Here is an 18,950-nt window from a genome sequence, read left to right on the forward strand (position 1 = left end):
ATAGCTAGACTGTTTAAATAATGGATGGTAATAAAGATGTTAGCATGGCTGGTCAAATCAACAAATCTTGTACAATGGTCAAATGTCTGTAAAAGAGTCTAGGTTGCTAATGATGCCACTTGTTTCCCTCTAGCTGGCTCTTAAGGAAAGAGCCCCACTGGCTGTGGACCTTCTGATACAGAAAAGCCTTATGCACTGAGTATGTGGTTTCCTCTTATTCCTACCCACACTTCACTGGCATCAGTTCCTTATTTCACTTTCACAAGACAATGCTCTCTCCAATTATGTGAAATAGGAAAACACACATTTCAGAAAGCTTCCTGCCATCTACATAAATCAAAGCTCTAATGATCTAAAGAGGGATGTGAAATGAGAAGAAAAGCAGAAAAGGGAAAGAGTTGGTTTCAGGCTAAGCTAGTTCTGTTATTTATGTATGCACATGAGACGACAGTAAGAAAAGACTTTAAACCTGCTGATCATCTCGCAAGTATATTCGTGATACACAGAACATCTGTGGGTGTAGGGAAGGGAAAAGAATATGTCCAGTAGACTGACTCTAGCAATGATCAGGAAACCCAAAGGCTTAGTTTTTGCACCCAGGGGCAAGCGCAGTGGCAGAGAAGCATGCTTGCATTCTTAAATATATAAATATATATATATATATATCCACAAGGAAAATGAAAATAAAAATTAAATTATATTAAAAAAAGAAAAAAAAACCAAACCAAACCAAAGAAACAGAAAAAAAAGGCTGGCTTGTCAGGGGATGGGGTCGAGAAGGCCCCGGTGTGTGTACTTACATAGAGGTCAGCACCGTAAAATCCGTCCTGGTAAACCACACTGCAGAAAATCCACACAAAAACAAAAACAAAAAAACAAAAGAACAGAAACACATTCCGGTTATTGAGGACGGCAGCATGCACATGCGCTCTACACGGGCAGGTGATGTATGAATACGGACCCTGGGCTTGGGGTCGGGGTCAGTCAGCCAGGAGGAGCACAGGGGCACAAGCTCTTTCGGCAGCTCTGGGACAGGCATGGCAGGGGAGGAAGGAAACCCTGGAAGGAACTGCCTGCCAATCTGGTAATTAAAGTAGGATGAAAATACTAAAGCGTATTCCCAGAGGGCCTAATACAGCTATCGAAAATCTGCTGGATTGGAAACACCAACTTTTCATATCTGGAGTATTTTTTAAAAAATAAGTTTGTCCTAAGAGGAAGTTTTTCTTTAAAGAGCACCAAAAGGGGTGTGTGTATGTGTATGTGTGTGTGTGTGTGTGTGTGTGTGTGTGGCGGGGGGGGGGGCAGTGGTTGTGTAGAGAGGGGTTAACATGAAAAAGAAAAAGAACCCAAAGAATTCCACTAGGGCAGGACCTGTATGCAAAGTATGTTTCAAAATTATGTTTAGTATTTTGTTATCAGTTTCATAGTAACATGTAATTTTTTTTCCTGATATCCATACATCACCTGCTTTTTTACCCTGCACATTAGACATGCGATAAGATTTGGCTGATCACACAAGCATGCAAAGTATTATTATTCAGCATTTTAAGAACCAATGCAACACCTCAGAAAAACAAGTCAATCAATTCTGACCAAAGTAAACAGAGAAATGTAATTAAAAAAAACAAAACAAAACACAACCAAAAATACCCACAATGCATTGCTTTCACAAGCAGAGATAATGAGCTAAAGGTTAAGGTGATTGGTCCAAGGTCCAAGAATTGAAAGGTGCAGTGGGGATCCCAGATAGTAACAATATAATCCAGAGTGGGAGGAGTAATTGGAAGACTTTAAGGGTTCTTTTTTGACCATAAGAATATTCATGGAATTCTGAAAAATTCAACTGATAACTGAGGTTCTGGGCATGACCTGTTTTATTTAAATGAATAAAACTGAGAAGGTAGCTGATTAGGAATAGAAGCGTTTACTCTCTGTTTAGAAAATGAATTTGTATTGAACAAACAAAATACATGACTCTTTTTTTAATCCTAAGCAACACTAAACTATTATAATTAAAATATAGATTTCAAACTTTTTGAGGTATTTTGTGCATATAACTTCCCCAAAACATTATTTTGGGACCAAAAGATATGGAATAGCAGTAGAGAAAAAAGATGACTTTCTTATTCATATTCATTAAATCAAGATTTGGATATTTAAAATTAGAAGATCTATTTATCATTTATTCACCTAAACAAGCTGGAAATTTTCACCACTACCTTCTCTGCTACCATAAACAAACTAGCAAGTGAGGTTATCAAATTATATTTTTAACTTGAATATGAAAATAACTTATTTTTTATATGTAGTTGGAAAGTTTCTGAATTCTACTCCCAGTGACATTTTGTTGTATTTACTGGATAGTATGATCACACTTTGCAATGCCCCAATTATGCTGTGCCCTTGTATTATACAACAGGCAAATTAAACTCATCCGTGAGGTTCAGTTAGCTGAATTCTGTCCATTTTCACAGTCTCCAACTGCAGTTAAAGTACGACATTAGAAAGTAATCTGCCTCTCAATTGCATTTTAGTAAAAAAGAGACTTGTTCATAATGCGAAGGCTTATAAAATGCAAAGCACTGATGCCAAGTGGTGATTAATTAGCCTTCAACTATTTCAGTAAGGGGATATAGGCAATGACTGAAAAATATTTCTTCTATAGAGAAGAGTGGTGGCATTAAAAACGAATACATTTTATGCTAAGCTGTATCACTCACTGGGAATATTCACCTAAATTCTAGAAGAATTCCAATATTCCCTATATCAAATGCCACAAGGAGGCTAGAACACAATGATTAATGATAAAATTAGTTTACTAAGCTGAAAAGCAATTTTAGGCCATTCCTCATAAAATACTGGACTTATTCCTTGCCATCTTCCATGTAAACAGGTGGTTTAGTTAATAAAAAAGAAAACATGGGAAATTAGTGTTCAATGTAATGCACAGAAATTGATGTGATTAGACATAAAGATAAAATATCTTTGAGCAAATATATACCTGACACAGACTTGGTAGAGAATGGGTTCTCAAGTTTGGCCAATATACTAAAATGACCTATCTTGAATAGGAACGAATTCAACCACTTTATAAAGTAACTCAGGAATATTACAAAATAAAGAAGTCCCATGTTTCTGGTGAGCAGTATCTCTCTGCAAACATGATGGTAAAATCTCTTGGATTGAAATGGAAGACGCTTCATAAAACAATTTTCCTAGTGTGTAGAACTTCCAAGGTTCCGTTTTATGTTTTACTTGACTATTTCTTGATGAAATAATACTGCATCTTTATTCACTTCTTTAAAAGGAGATGTCAGAGGTTGAAGGTCAAAGGTCAAGTTGAGAGAAAAAAAGGATAAAATTAAAAGTAAGTAATGGCAGAAGATGGAGATGATGGAATGCATGGGATTTAAACATCTATAAACTGCAAACAAGTTTATTTCTAAAGTCGTTCCCTTCCAGTGGCTTCTGAAGCCTGCCCATTTCAACATGCATATTTGTCTTGTCTGATAAAAATGCTTTAATTCTGTGTAATTGAGGACCCCAAATGGCATGTCCCTTTGGTCTATGAATGAATGCTATATTAGTACACCTCACAGTCAATTTTGCTGTCAGAAAAGGACCTACAAAGGAGGCTCTTTCCCTTTACATTTTAACTATGTAGCAATGAATAGGCTCCTCTGCCGCTGTTTATTCTTCATTAAGAATATGGAAAAAAAACCTGTCACAGGCAGAGAAAAGATGAAGAACACAAACGTCACATCTTTGAAGAAAGGAAGTCCTGATACAACTAACTTATAAAAGTCCACTCTTTACAAAAATATACGTTTTAGGTTGACACTGAGAAACAACTGAAAACAAAACCTGCCATCTTCACTCCTTCTCCCCCATTCAGTAACAAAGGATTTATTTGTTGCTATGGAATCATTCCACTGCATGAGACACCCTCCATACAAAAATCAAAGGGTGAAGGATGCTCAGCTCCATTAGTTGTTTTATTATCATTTGGAAGCCAACTGTAGTTTAACTCTTCCTACTTCTCCCTTTCTCCCTTGATTCAATTGGACTTGGTTCATCTTTGAATTAACCTCTTTTAATCCATTTCCTACAAAGAAAGCAAATCCATTGTGGGTAACTAGCTCTGCTGCTCACCACCCAGGCGGTGAAACCACAAGGGAGGGCACATGTGAGAGCCTCAGCCCCAATAAGGGTGGTGGTGAGGGGGTGAATCCAGCAGATGCAGTCTTGCACTACAGTCTTGAGCTTCTAGTTTGGTTCTCTGCAGGAGTGTTAATCCAAATTCGTGCGATGCTGAGTGAACTCCATGCCAACACACTGCTAGTGAACACAAGACAGCTCTGGCTACTGTCTTAAGCCACTACTGTGAGGGCCTAAGGTGGCCAAAATGAAGATTTATATAATGAATTGATATTTTGTTACATTCTGACAATGGTATGGTTCTTGCCATCTAATCCGTTAATTTGCAAATATTCACAGAATCTCTACTATGTGGCACGGCAACATCCCAGAAGTTATACGAGGGCCAAGGTTTTCTGTTTTTGTGCGGCTGCTTATTTTGGAATCTACTGCTTACCCTGGATAGGCGGGAATGGCTGTTGGAGGTACCGCTCGGACTGCACCGTATACTGTCCGCCCCCTGCCCCTCAGGTGGGCTCCTCTGAAAGCGGCCGCCGTGGTGGCTGCAGTTGGGTAAGGGAAGCCAGGAACTAAAGGGAGACCCAAAATACAACAGAAATGCCAACTTGCATTCAACAGCACGTGTACAATCACAGCTTGCTTTGCACCAATTATAGGAAAGACACCTTGACATTACATCTTTTCTCAAAAAGAAATGGAAATATGCAATATGCCCAAACTAATTGACTCCATGCCTCATTCATCACAAATCTTGAGTGAGTTTGCTTTGCTCCTTCCCAATTTCAGCCTTACAATGCAAGCTGAGGAGAAACGGGTCAGGAAGCTCTGAGCACTACTGCCATAATGGAGATGAGACTTTTAATTTCTACGGGCAGTTTAAATTGATTGATATAAACTCTTTCACTGGCTAATTATTAACTCTGTTTCCAAACGTTATTACCTACATATAATAATTATTCTTCATAAGAATATTCTTTTGTGTTTTGACATGCTGCCACACTCCAAGGCACACAGTAGTCTTCAGACATTTCATTAGTCAACCTTATTCTTTATCTAAAATATTTCAATTCAGAAATGTGAGGTGAGAGGGAAACTACCTCTCCCCTGCAGCCTTGTAATCCTTTAAAGAGGCAGACATTTTCTAAGGGCCTATTTTAAGTGTGCTATCCTCTAGAAAGCACACAGAGACACTGATTCCATGTCCACTGAACTCTGTTTAATTATATCTCTTGCTAAATGGCTAAATGGTTCAGGTCAAAATGACTTTAGAGATATCAACAGAGCTGAGAATCATCAATAATACAGGAGGGGCTTTTCAGTGATATTCGACTCAAGGGCCCAAAGCTGACTTGCAGATAACATGTACAACACATTCCACAAATAATTACTTCTTTTGTTTTCTTCATTACAAAGTGCAGACTAAAATTTTCTTTACGTGTCCTCACCCCCTTCTAACTTTTCCAACTATTTATGCTTTTTGGCCATCTTAACATTTGGTCAAAAAGATTCTAGCACAGGCTAAGCAGGACAGGGCACTGTGATAGCATTTATCTTTCTCGTGAATGCCTCCTTTTCAGTTATGTATTATATTTGGCGGAAAAAAAAGACCAACACATCACTGTTTACTCACAACAGTCAAAAGCCATGCCAGGTCAACATAGGCTACTTACTGATTAAAGGAATGTAAGTGTTGATGCCCCCTCTTCCTGACAGGGGCACTGCTGCGTCATTGCCTAGGGACACATCTGCTTGAAAGCTGGATGCTGAGCGCATTTAAGAAATGAAAAAGTGCAAAAAGATTACAAAGGAATAGGAAACTGAAAAACAATAGATTTTTAAAATACATATAAATAACACAAATGGAAAAATTAACTTAAATACTACCTGCGTACAACTCGGGCCCATATACAGCTCCAACTACTGGGCTTAATTTCCAACCTGAAATGGAAGAGAGGACAGTAAATATTTAAAACTATATGAGGAATATAAGGAAAAGGAGTGATGTGCAAGTTGGCTTCAGACACCTCTGGGTTCATTTTTGCCTGGTACCAGCTTCTCTTTAGAATGCCAGCGGGGGTTTATATGAGAGGGTGATGACATTTCTGGACCTGATCATCTTTAAGCAGGACTAGCACAGTGAAGGGATAATGAAGATTTGGCAGGGGAGTGGTGGGGGTAAAGAGGACGTGAGAAAAAAATTGGGACGTAGGAAGATGGAGAGGGAATGAGAGAAGGAAAAAGAAATATAAATAAATCCTGGGGTTTGGTATACGGTCTCTCATAGAACGGCTTAATGACCTAACCTTTGTTTAGAAGAAGGAAAAAGGCAGAATATATATCATTCTCTATCACACTGTGATGCACTGTCTTCTATATCATCTTAACACTGTTTACTACTCTAATTGTTTGATAAGGGTATCCTTTGACTGAATTCAAATTTGACCTGGACCTCTGAATTCCATGTTCATTTATACCATGCTAATGGTATTCTGGGTAAATGGAAATCTTCCTTCATTGGGATTTCCCACTGGGATTTCACTGGAGTTAACCAAGGCACTAAGGAGAGACATGCAATAATAAAATTCAAGGTACATTCCCAACTTTGGTGCACGTCTTCTGAGATTTTAATTTGCAATAAGCATATTTATGTTAATCAGACCTTTAAGCTAATGGATACAAGACCGCTGCTGAACATTAGCTTAAACATTTATAAATTTTAAGTATTTCCAAACAACATTAGGTTTGATATCAACTTCATTTCTACATTCCCTTTTTTATATTTATAGGAATACGGCAAGTAGTAAAAAAAAAAAGAAAAATGCACTATTACCCACTGATAGTTAGAGAATTCCATGTGAAAACTTTAATAAATATTTGTTGAATTTTATACATAAATATGCCATTTAATTTTTCTGAAAGATTGGCTCTTTGGTTTAATTCTTTTATAACATTGTGCCACTGCTACTCTATAAATATGTGAATGGAAAGAAGAAAAGGCCAATTAACAGATTTCAATGGCTATAAGCAAAGACATTATTCAAGACAAAATCCATTCATTCGGAATCAATCCAATCCCCCATTCATTATTTTATGTGCTCACAGACATGCCTCTTCATTATTCTGCATAAAAATTTCAAAATCTGGATTCAAATCCTACTGGAGTTGCAAAAGCACAAATGTTCTTCAATCAGACAAATCAAGGGACTCAAAGCCAACATGAACTAAAATGCTGAGAATTCACCAGAAGGCTCCTAGCACACTCTTTTCAGAATCTCTAACACGGGAGCTGCATGTTTCTAAAGTCTGGCTCCAGTAGGCTTGAATAGTGATTTAGAATAATATTAAAAAATGAACTTTTCCTTTCCTATCAATGGCACTATTACTTAAGCACTCCATTTAAATGCATACAATGGATGCACATTATAATAATGGTATATAATGGTACACTGTCAACAATATCTTGAATACGTTTAGTTTTGTACACTTTACAATGTATTTTTACAGTTGTTTATGTCATTTGACTTTCACAAACCCCAAAGAGAGCAGTAAGATAGGTACCACCTCTGGGACAATGAGTAAGGACTACACTTCCCTGGGCTTCATTTCCTAGATAATAAGCTAGGAGGGTTGGATTTTGATGACTTCTAAAGAAGAGCCTTGTGGTGCTAAAATTCTGTGACTGCTACTTGACAGAGGTGAAAACAGAATCAGATAGGTTAGGAAATTGGCCCACTGTCACAGAGTAAAATGAAGAGTCAAATCTAGAAGGAGAATTTCTGTCTTCTCAATTCTAGTCAGCAGCTCTTTCTGCTCCACCATTCTCACTGGATCGAAAGGAAATCTGACATACTCTCCTTCTGATTTAGTTTAAATTGGATTTTTATCAAAATTGCAGAAACTTCTGTTTCTGTGATAGCAGTGAAAAGAAGAAAACAAAAGGTAAAGTGGGAGGTGGTGGTATCCCAAGATATACCACTAGTAAAATGAGTAAGGAAAATGCAAATTATGCTGATAAATGTAAATTATGCTGATTTCTATAATCTATTTGAAAAGCTGTGCTACACATATTTATTGAAGACCTCCCGGGATATACTCAACATTAATACACTTCTACTTGATTTAAGATACTACCAGCACATACTGTCATACTCCAGCAGTAGGTTCAAACTTTTATAAAGCAATAAAAGGGGAGAAACTCCCCTTTTTATTCTAGATAAAATCTTATACACAACTCTAAAACATACAACAGAGAATGAGGTCCACCAAAGTAGAGCTGTAGGCCTCAAGACCCAGTCCATTCAGTTTTCTTTTTCCCCCCAAGATGGTCCTGTAGAACACAGTTTGCAAAACCACTGTTGTACAACAGATTAAAATTATATCCTACCTCACTTAGGGAATATGAGTCTAGATTAAATTTGACAACTGAAGCAAAAGTTCTGTTTTTGTTAGACAAAATATTCACAGAAAAATTCCTTCTTCATGAGAAACATTTATAAAACTCACTGTATAACAGGTAGCCACGGAATAGAAAATAGAAAATATGCGCACGTACCCCTCCCCAACACACACACCCCGTGTCTGCTGCCTCTAGAGCATTCTTTTAAAAGAACAAGGGGTCAAGAATTATTCTAATTATTATGTTCAGATAAGTAAGATCCAGGGGTATCCTGGACAAGCCTAACATATTACAAAGAACTACAGCAGCTAAAAAAAAGAGGGTGCCCACGGGGGGCCTAACTTCGGTTAATAGGTAACCTCAAATGATGTGTTCGCACTGTATAAAATGAACTTTACTGAGACTATAACACCTTAATAACTAAAAAAACTTTAAAAAAAAGTAATTTATAAAAATTAACTCTCCTAGGTAAAGAAAATACTTCAGCGTACACGAAACAAACTGAAGACTGAAATCAAGAAAAAGTCTTTGATGTTTGTGAGAGAATAAACATCTTTCCGAAGATGACTCGTAACCTCTTACCATTTGCATATGGTGTGACCATCTTCTTATTGGTCATTACACGTGCTGTAGCATTATTCACCTACAGATACAAAGTAGAAAGAAGGGGCAGGGAGGAAGTAAACCACATTAGGGAATATGGAGGTGCTCATTCAATAACAAAGTATTCAGTTTAAAATGTAAATTTCAGAGAAAATTGATTTAAATAATATAACAGTATAAAATATTAATATTAGTATTTTAATTAAAGTGTTCATTAAATGAGGCTAACAAGAGTAAAATGCAGTTTCTTGGTCTCCAAATGGAAAACTAGGACAACTTTACCATCCAGGCCTCCAAAGAAAAAGTACATCTGCAAGTTCTTTGGAGATCTTTTAAAGAGAGAAGTCTCTGCAGTGAGAAAATATGGAAAAAAGTAATTGGAAACAGCTCTGTGTGCACGTGAACTTTGAAGTTCATTAACAAAACAGAGGCTTGCTACACTGGTCAGGAAATAAATTTATAGGAAGATAGGAAAAAAAATCTGTGGATTTTACCTGTTCTGATGTTCAGCTTTTTTTATATGCTTGTATGAGATTTTACTGTTTGAGGTCAGTAAACAAATATAGGAACTTAGATTTTGAATTTTCTAGATTATGTGGCCTATTCATTTAAAATGAAGAAGGTTTTCATAAGGCCTTTAAATCAGGCACTTAAAAGAATTCAGAAAATAGAGCTTATGTTTCTTTTGTTTTATGGTACTCTCTACCCTCATTACAGAACTGCATAATTAAAGCATTCTCAGTGGTAAGGTAAGTAGACGTTACAAAGATGGTGCTGATGAAGAAAAGATGAATGGAGCTTAGAAGCCAGGATACTGCAGCCCAATGTCAGAACCAGCCTCAAAGCTCTTGCAAGGAGGGTAAAGCCTTACCATAGAACCTGGTTATATACTATGTTGTCAGGTATATAAAAACAGGCCAGTTTTTAAAAGAATTATAAAACATACAAAATATAATATGTCTTATTTCGCTCTGGGAATTTATATTATGTTAAATTTGAATAGTGATAAATTTGTTACCAAAAAAAAAAAAAAAACCACATCAATTTTAGGTAGAATTGGAACCAAAAATCTTTTAATATGTCTTTCAGGATTTGTATAGTGATGATCTTCCTATGTGAGGAAAAGAGCTGGAAACTCCATTTACTCTAGTTTGACCCACCAAATCATATCAACATTTCACATTTAAAAGAAAGAATGGGATACAACAATGATGAGACTGAGAGCATGCAGTTAAAAAACACACACACACAAATAAAAGAAAGAAAAAAACAATCAATTTTGGAAAGACAGGAGAAAGTGAAGAGCGAGGCTCTCACAGACAAGGGTTAGAATGGGGCAAGAGCTTCCACTAGCTGCTAGAGCAGAAAGCACCCAAGCACTTAAAGGAAAAATGGCCAGAACCAATCAGAAACCACCAGTCAGCAAAAGAGACCAATAGCTGCACCGAACAGAGAAGGGGTGGGGAAGGACTAGGGCAAAGGGTAGGAAGAGAGCTTGGGTAAGGAGAACAAAAAAGCGGGGGAAGAGAAGAGAGAAAGTCAGGAAGGCTGTCACGGGCAGGAAAGAGAGCTGTCAAGGGCAAAGAAAGAACAGTCATAGCTACAAACAGAGGTTTGGGAAAGAGGAAAAGGAGGAAAGGAAGTGGGGGCAGGAAGTGCATTAATAAAACCAGCCAAACTGGAGTTCAGTAACTCTGAGTAAGATGTGCAAGGGGAAAAAATCATCATGACGTCAGTACTCAAACAGCTCAGACTGCTACAAAACAATGTGTACATCCAAAGTCCAGGCGGCATTACTCAACAGCATTGAAAATAAAAGGGGGAAAGGAAAAGGAAGAGGAGCAAGTCAAATCACATTTTGTAGTGTTAATGTGAGATGGCAGATGGACTTTTTCTTTCTTATTTGTTTGTAATTACATTTTAAAAAAGCTTCTTCTCTAGTGCTTTTGTTTCACTTACCGCCAACGGGCACCATCGCCAGCATTGTGTATAGTTACCATGGAAAGAGTGAGTCAAGTGAAGGGCCCTAAATGCTAAACCATTGGAAAGGGAGGGGGAAAAAAAAAAGCAAAATATGCAGACATCTTACTCAAAATGGTGGCTTTTATATTTCATACTTTTAAAAACTGGGAAAGGGGAAAGGAGCCAGTTAACCTTCACTGCGTTATGAAAAGGGCTGGTGAGCACCAGGTGGCCGACTCACTCACTGTACTAGTACATTCTACAGGCAGCCACCCAACCCTCTGTTGGAGGATTTTATCCAGTAACTGTTGAAATTCTAGATATTAACTATATTTAAAAACCACATTAGTTTTGGATTCTTTCCTCCCCGCCCCCAACCTCTATGATCTTCTATTCCTTGTCACACGCATGTGGAGGTGAACTGGCCTCCCAAGAGAGAGAGGATATTGGCTGGCCCCTTGATTCATTATAGGACACATTTCTAAATTGGGTAGTTTTTAGACATTTTAAAAGCTAGTTTTATTTTGGCCTGATTAGAGGAATTCAGAGTCTCGCAAACTGAAGCAAAGGAAAAAAATCAAGAGAGTAGAAGGATGAACATTTTGGAGGAAAAAAATAAATGAAAAACAAATATACATACATTCGCACACAGGTAAATCAAAATTAAAACCCCAAAACAACCAAAAAATGGGAGGGGGGGAGAAGGATAGAAGTGTTACTTTTACACATTTTAGTGCAAGAAGGTGAAGGACACAGAGACACAAAAACACACACAAACAAGACAGGGTTCCAAATGTGAAATAAGTGAGGCAATACATAAAAAGAGAAATAAAAATATAAACCAGAAATTGAATTATTGAAGACATGCACCTCGATTTTACGGCCCTCTACCACGGTGCCGTGTAATTTCTCCCTGGCCCTGTCTGCATCAGCACTATTCTCGAAAGTTACGAACCCGAATCCCTGCATGCAGCGGGAGAAGGGGGGAAAACATGCACATCGTTATATTGAAATACTGATCTCTTGGTAAATAGAAAAAAAAATATCACAGTATGAAACTGACATCAGCAACAACTCAGCAATACTCTCCCAAAGTCACATTTTTGGTTCATGCATATTTTGTAAAGGGAAATTAAATCCAATAAAAGAATAAAGAACTGTAGTAGTAGTGATAATAATAATAGTAATAATGTAATTAACAACAATAATAACAATAATAAAATAAAACATAAAGCATGTGAGGCCAGACCAAAATTAAGGTATAGAGTTACTCGGGTCAAACTATTCAACTGAGAATCTGAACATTTAAAAAAATCCTACCTTTCTTATTTCAAGCTGTTAACATACATATCCTTTTATATAATACTAAAAAATAATTAAATCTATTATTCCCCAGTAACTTCTACATGAAACTTGATATTTAGGTGCAAGCCTTGAATAATGAGTTTTTGAGGCGGTCTAATCGTTTTAGCCCCGCTTTGCCTGTTGCTTATAGCACCATCAACTTCTCTGGGAACGGTATAATTTAAGATATAGTGTTCATGTTAGATTCTGTGGGTACTGGGTGTGGAAGAGGAGAGCACTCATGTCCGTCTAAGCAAACGAAAACACCACTAAGCAGTGGTCAATTATGACTTTTCTTCAATGTGAATTTTAAACAACCAGACTGACACTCAAGAGTAAAAATATGTTCAGCTGAATTTCAGAAAATTGCTTACCCAAATTTGCCTAAATTTTGTTGAAGCCTACATCTGCTACTAAATGTATTAGTTTTTTTCTATATGCAGAGAGAAAAAGGAATAGTCAAAAAGGCAATAGGAATGAGATCTATGTTAGTGACATCAGTTGCATACTATTTAATAGGAAAAGAATACCATAAAACAGTAATACAGTTGCTACTCTGAGTTAGGATTAATTTATTTGTCCATTGTAGATGCTGAAAAACCAACCAACCAACCATGGAGTTTTAATTTATTAAATAGAAAAAGCAGGAGACCGGGAGTTAACCCACTCTACTCCTTGGCTCACATTAAATCTTAAAAGACTGCCTGGGTCATTATCATTCTATCAATTTCAACACCAGCAGGATTTACTATATACTATAGGACTATTTCACAAAGCATTATATCAGTTTCATTCTAGGTGCTCTCTCCTTATCTTTCCACTCTGCAACTATAAAATTTTCTCAAGCTATTTATATCTGTAGAGTGGTAACTTCTTAGAATTTTCTGAGACAGTCCTCATGTCTCAATAGCTTCACTGTCCCTCTAGCATTCTTTGAATATTCCATTGTAGGATAACCTGAACCCTTTACTTTCACTGAAGTTCTGCTTTGCTGCTTAATGCCATGAGTACTCCTATATATACAAAACATATTTTTAACTGAGATGGTAAATAATGTGCATTGCTCAATAAGATTTTATAAAAGCAACTCCATCATTCTGAAGGATCTGATTTCTCAGCATTTAAATGACTACATATGGTTGGGTGGCAATCCACGGAGGATTCCAATGGATTAACTCTACCTTCAATTTGGATATCTAGAAAGTGAAATGCTAAGCTGACAGAAATTTTTAAAAATATATGTAGCTTAGGATGGAATACTCTGGGTAATTTTAATTCAAAATGTTCCTTAAAAATGTACATGTGTTGAAAATATCAATGGGGACACATTTTCAGAAACAAATTTTGATATCAACATGTTATAGCCACTTTGACAACTCAAGGTGTACAAGGGCAAGTTACTAATTAATTATTCCATTTGTCATCTACACTAGCATCTGATGAAGACAGGAAGCCAGTTCTCCGATCCTGGAGAATCCTCCCATAGGAAAGTTAAACCTCTTAAAAAAGGTTACAGATAGTGATGAGTTTTTATATCACATTTTAGAAGTTCTATAAGCTGTATTTCAACTGATTGCCACAGCCTCATACATTTTATGCCCTGGGTTAAATTAATAAATTATAAACTAGTGGTTGGACAGCAGATTACGTAGAGGCTAATATACAAGTTTTTAATTTTAGCATTATGACTACACACACCCACATACATACACACATACTTGTGTGTCTTTTAAATGCACCCATGGGGTAGAAAGGATAAACCTGTTGGTTTCCTTTTGAAAGTGAAGACATTGAGCCAATCTGAGGTTAAGTATTCAAGCATCAAATAGGCCCAGAGCACCAACAAGGTCTTCTTCCTTCCATGTAGCTTTTTCCTACAGCTAATGGTGAGAAAATTAGAAATTAAGCTTTGAAACCGAAATTCAGTATTCTATTTACTAAACTATATTAGTCCTACAATTCTTCTATTTTCTCTTTCAAATCTAATTGCTAAATGTGTTCTATGACCCTCCTTTCTGTAATGTGTTGACGGACCATCTGTGACACAATGGCTACGTGGTATCATAAGTGCTGGCACCTTACAGTCAGCATATGACAAAGTTTAACATTAAAGTCTGCTTGTGTAAGATTTTTTCAATGTAACTTCAGTATTCTGGAACAAAATTTCACTTTTAAATGCTTTAAAAGTGTTTTATAAGGAAAGGTGCTTATAAACTAAAGGAAATGCTAATCAAGATACCAAAGACATAAAAATGAAGCAATCTTTGCAGCCACATTTACTAGCGTAAGAGGAGGCAGAGGGCCTTGTTGATACTTTGGGACTCCTGATAAGAAACACAGAAGTAACAGGATTTCTTTCTTTCTTTCCAAGATAAATAGACCTTGTGTCAGGCAGAATAACAGCCCCCCCAAAGTTGTCCATGTCCTAATCCCCAGAACCTGTGAATATGTTACCTTACATGGCAAAAGGGATTTTGCAGATGTGATTAAATTAATGATCTTGCGATAGGGAGATTATCCTGGATTATCCAGTTGAGCCCAATGTAATCGCAAAGGTGCTTAGAAGTGAAAGAGGGAAAGAGGAGAGTCAGAATTGGAGAGTGTAGCAGCCTGAGAAAGGCTGGGCTGGCTGTTGCTGGCTCTGAAGATGGAAGGGGGGCTATAGGCCAAGGAACGTGGGCTGCCTCCCGAAGCTGGAAAAGGCATGCAATGGAGCACCCCTTAGAGCCACCTGAAGGAACACAGCCCTCCGACACTTTGATTTTAGCCTAGTGAGACCCACTTTGGACTTCTGACCTCCAGAACTGTAAGATAATAAATCTGTGTGGTAGTAAGCCACCAAGTTTGTGATAATTTGTTCAGAGGCACTAAGAAATTAGTATATACCTCTCAGAATTAAGGTCTGTGATTAGGAAGGTGAGAAGCATAACCAGTATTTTTGGAGTATTGTCCTTAAATACTTTTCTCTTGAGTCGAAACTTCAAACAGGTGGTTTTCCATCAACTCAACTTCCTGCTTGCTTATCTGTCACATTTACAACTTGGTTTTAAGAATATTAACTCAAATAAGGCTTGAAAAAATTTTTAATGTACTGTTTCTTCAATAAAATTTAGCACTTTTGAAAATGTGCCAGAAATTGAGCCAAGGATATTCACAGACTTAAAAAGTTACTAATAGGAAAACTCTCTTCCACGAAATTATGTTTAATGTTCCCTTATTCTTGGAAATCTAATTCACAGTAATTCTGGTCATTTGGATCTCTTGCTTTGAAAAAAATTTAATACAATTATGTCTAAACCTAACACATTTTCCTTAGAAGAGCTTCAAAATGATCATATGAAGTATCAAAAAGGGAAACATAACAACGGTCTGAATAGCTACAAAGTCAGACCCTTAACAGTACATATTTTAGGTATGTAAGAAGATAAAGAACAGATAAACAAAAAGTAAACTTTCATTTTTAAATTTAAAAAAATGATGTTGCAACATTTGTCTATACCAGCACTATCCGATAAAAATATAGCATGAGCCACATATATAATTTCAAATTTTCTACTAGCTACATTAAAAAAGTAAAAACAAGTGAAATTAATTTCAATAATGTATTTTATTTAACCCAGTATATACGACATATTATAATTTCAACCTGCATCATTATGAAACCATTATGAGCGAGATGTTTAACATTCTTTTTTGAGCTAAGCCTTTGAAATTGGTGTCTATTTTACACTTAAAGCACATTTCAATTTAGAGATGTGCCACATTTCAAATGGTCAACATGGTCGCTGCACTGGGCAATGAAGGTCTACACCTTTACCCTCTTACCTAAGGTTCTCAGCTCCCAAAGTTCTTCTGTGTTAACAATTTAAATACACCAGTGCTACATTCACAATTTACCAGCTATCTTAGCTGTCTTTTGGAAATTGAGGGATGCTGTGTTTATCAGGGACATGGTCGTGGTTAAAACTTCTACAGAGTGTGACAAAAATTTTATTATCTGCCTTGACATCCATTTGTCATCAAGGGCACACAGGAGCCGAATAACTGTCACCTTTTTAGTCTGGCCTCAGACTGCAGTAAATAACAAGCAACAGGATGAACATTGTAAAAATATTTTAAAATTTGTATAATCTTTGAATTTTTCCATCTCAGAAGAATGCGAAAGAAAATTTACCATGTAACTTTTAAGGGAGAAATCAAAACCAGAAGGTTCTCCTGGGTATGGTCAGAACACAGAAATTAAAAAATAAATACAAGAAAAATAAAACTAAAACCCATAAAATGGTAGCAAAAGAAAATAAGACTTTTGGAAATACATGCACTGTTAATTCAGTTTTAAGTATAATGAAAAACATTTCATCTCAGCGTTACCCATCAAATTTTACTGAAAATCACAAAGGCCTACTCAGTGCAATTTCAAAGACAGTCTCTTGACTATATTTGGAAAGAAATAATTTCCCTTTGCATAAAATCAAAAGCCAGGGAAATAGGAGAGAAATTACAGCATATTTCTTGTGTCTGAGGAATGGGAATAGAGGTTTCATCTTCCCTAACTCCAGCCTAAACATAAGCTTAACCCAAACCCAGATTCCCATCATTCCAGAAATCCACCTGAGAGAAGTAATGCGAACACATTAACTAAAAATCTGCTAGAAATCTCAATAATTGTTGCTGTGCTCTATTCTGCAGTCCTTTAGAGGACTTAATAATTGACACTGTGTGAAGAAGAAGAGCTTCTATACATTCAATATTTATAAAACACGTCCCTTCAAAAGTGACAACTATACTCAAAGTATGTTGACAAAGCTTTATGGAAAATATAAATGTTAGAATCTGTGTATTTCTTTTTAAAATAAGCTTGATAATTATCACAAACAAAATGTTATGGGACTGGGTGATAGTGAACAGGATGGTGGAAGGTCTGAATTTCAACAGTGAAATAAACTTTTGAAAACAACAAGTGCTCAGTTACTAAAAGTGTCTAGCAGACAGTACAAGGTTAAGAGTACTGGTTGTTGAACTAGGTGACCGCTGTTTAGTGTTCTGTTTAAGACTCTATGTGAGAGTATGTGAGAAAAAAGAAAAAAGGAAGGGAAAACATGAGAATATTGTGAATATTCCCTTTAATGAACTATGTATGCTTCCCCCCGCTACTCATTAAACATCATGTTTTCCTTTTATAATGGTTTTTAAAAGGGTGCTTTTTAAAAATTGTTACTCAAAGGATCTATAAGGAGAATGACAATATAATTTATTGTTCAAACTAGGATACTTTGAGGGAGAAAGGGGACATTATTAATTGCTAAGACAACAAGTATAAACTGGGACTATCCTGGATAAACCAGGATATATGGCCACTCTCCCTATACACTAACTTCTTATTGTTTGTATTACTACTTTGTCACGACTGGTGAAATTTGGAGAATCAATAATGCTATGCATATCTGTTTAATCATTTTCTAGATTCTATTTGAGTACATTAGTTAACTTTTTGGAAGGGGTATCATTTTTCATCACATATCTTAATTAAACATTTTCAAAAGGATAGTCTATCTTTGCTTCAGTTAATCACAGAAAACTAAATACAGCTGACTTTATGTTTTTACAAAGGAGTAGGGGGTAAAAAGAACATTTTCAAAAATCACATGAAATAATTTAAATAAATATGTATGTATGTATATGCATGTAAACGAAATAAATTCATTTCATAAAAACCAAATTCAGAATATGAAGGTCAAAGAAGAAAAAAGGAAAATAGTCAACAACAAAGAAACAACTACTTTCTGGAACACAGAAATTCTACTCTCCAGGCAAGGTGGAAAGGGAGACTACTAGCAGGCAGGGAAGGAATGGGCATGGCAGCAAGACAGTGTTTACTTATGTTTTTAAAGGGGTATATTCTCAAACCCGGGGCCAACAGTCTCATAAAAAATAAGACATGGTAATAAAGAGTTGCTTTTTGTTTTGCAGTCACTTGGTTAAATACTGTTTTACATGTAAGTATTACTTATCTCTAAAAGCTTGTCAGTTTTTCCATTATTGCTTCAGAAAAAATTCAATAAAGCTAATTTCTGTACAGAAAAGCACTCTGTTAAAAGACTGAGCAATTCTTAGCTAAACAATAGGACCATATAAGTCTCCTTTTCTCTGGTTCCTTTCAAGACATGCTGTAATTTTATAGTCAACCCCAGACACAAAAGTAATGAGAAACTAATTTACAAAAAGAAAAGTACTCATTAATTTATCTTAGGTGGATCCCAGAAGACGCATCTAGGTTTTGACTCCAAAATAAATCTCTATTAATGAGCCCATTCCAGCTAAGAACTTCAGGTAGCAGTTAAGAAGGGCAAAGGATGGAGACAGGTTTTTGTATCAGTTCTAGAAGGCAGGTCCAAGGCAATTCCGAATTCTGTGCTTTGTTTTAAAAACATTTTCCAATTAGTACACAGTCTGTCTACCCTTCAGCAGCCCAAAGAAAAAAGGG

The 18,950-nt window shown here is 36.4% G+C and overlaps 1 protein-coding gene across 1 annotated transcript in view; it reads right to left on the reverse strand.

The window, feature by feature from the left end:
• The window catches only part of RBFOX2 (RNA binding fox-1 homolog 2), a 261,661-nt gene that overhangs the window by 16,492 nt on the left and 226,219 nt on the right, over positions 1-18,950 (reverse strand). Inside the window, 6 exon segments of the mRNA XM_036866682.1 lie at positions 801-840; positions 4,598-4,730; positions 5,832-5,924; positions 6,046-6,099; positions 9,140-9,200; positions 11,993-12,085. Of these exon segments, the coding sequence (XP_036722577.1) occupies positions 801-840; positions 4,598-4,730; positions 5,832-5,924; positions 6,046-6,099; positions 9,140-9,200; positions 11,993-12,085 (474 nt within the window).

This window comes from Balaenoptera musculus, chromosome 10 (genome assembly GCF_009873245.2).
Source record: "Balaenoptera musculus isolate JJ_BM4_2016_0621 chromosome 10, mBalMus1.pri.v3, whole genome shotgun sequence".
Lineage (NCBI taxonomy): Eukaryota > Metazoa > Chordata > Mammalia > Artiodactyla > Balaenopteridae > Balaenoptera > Balaenoptera musculus.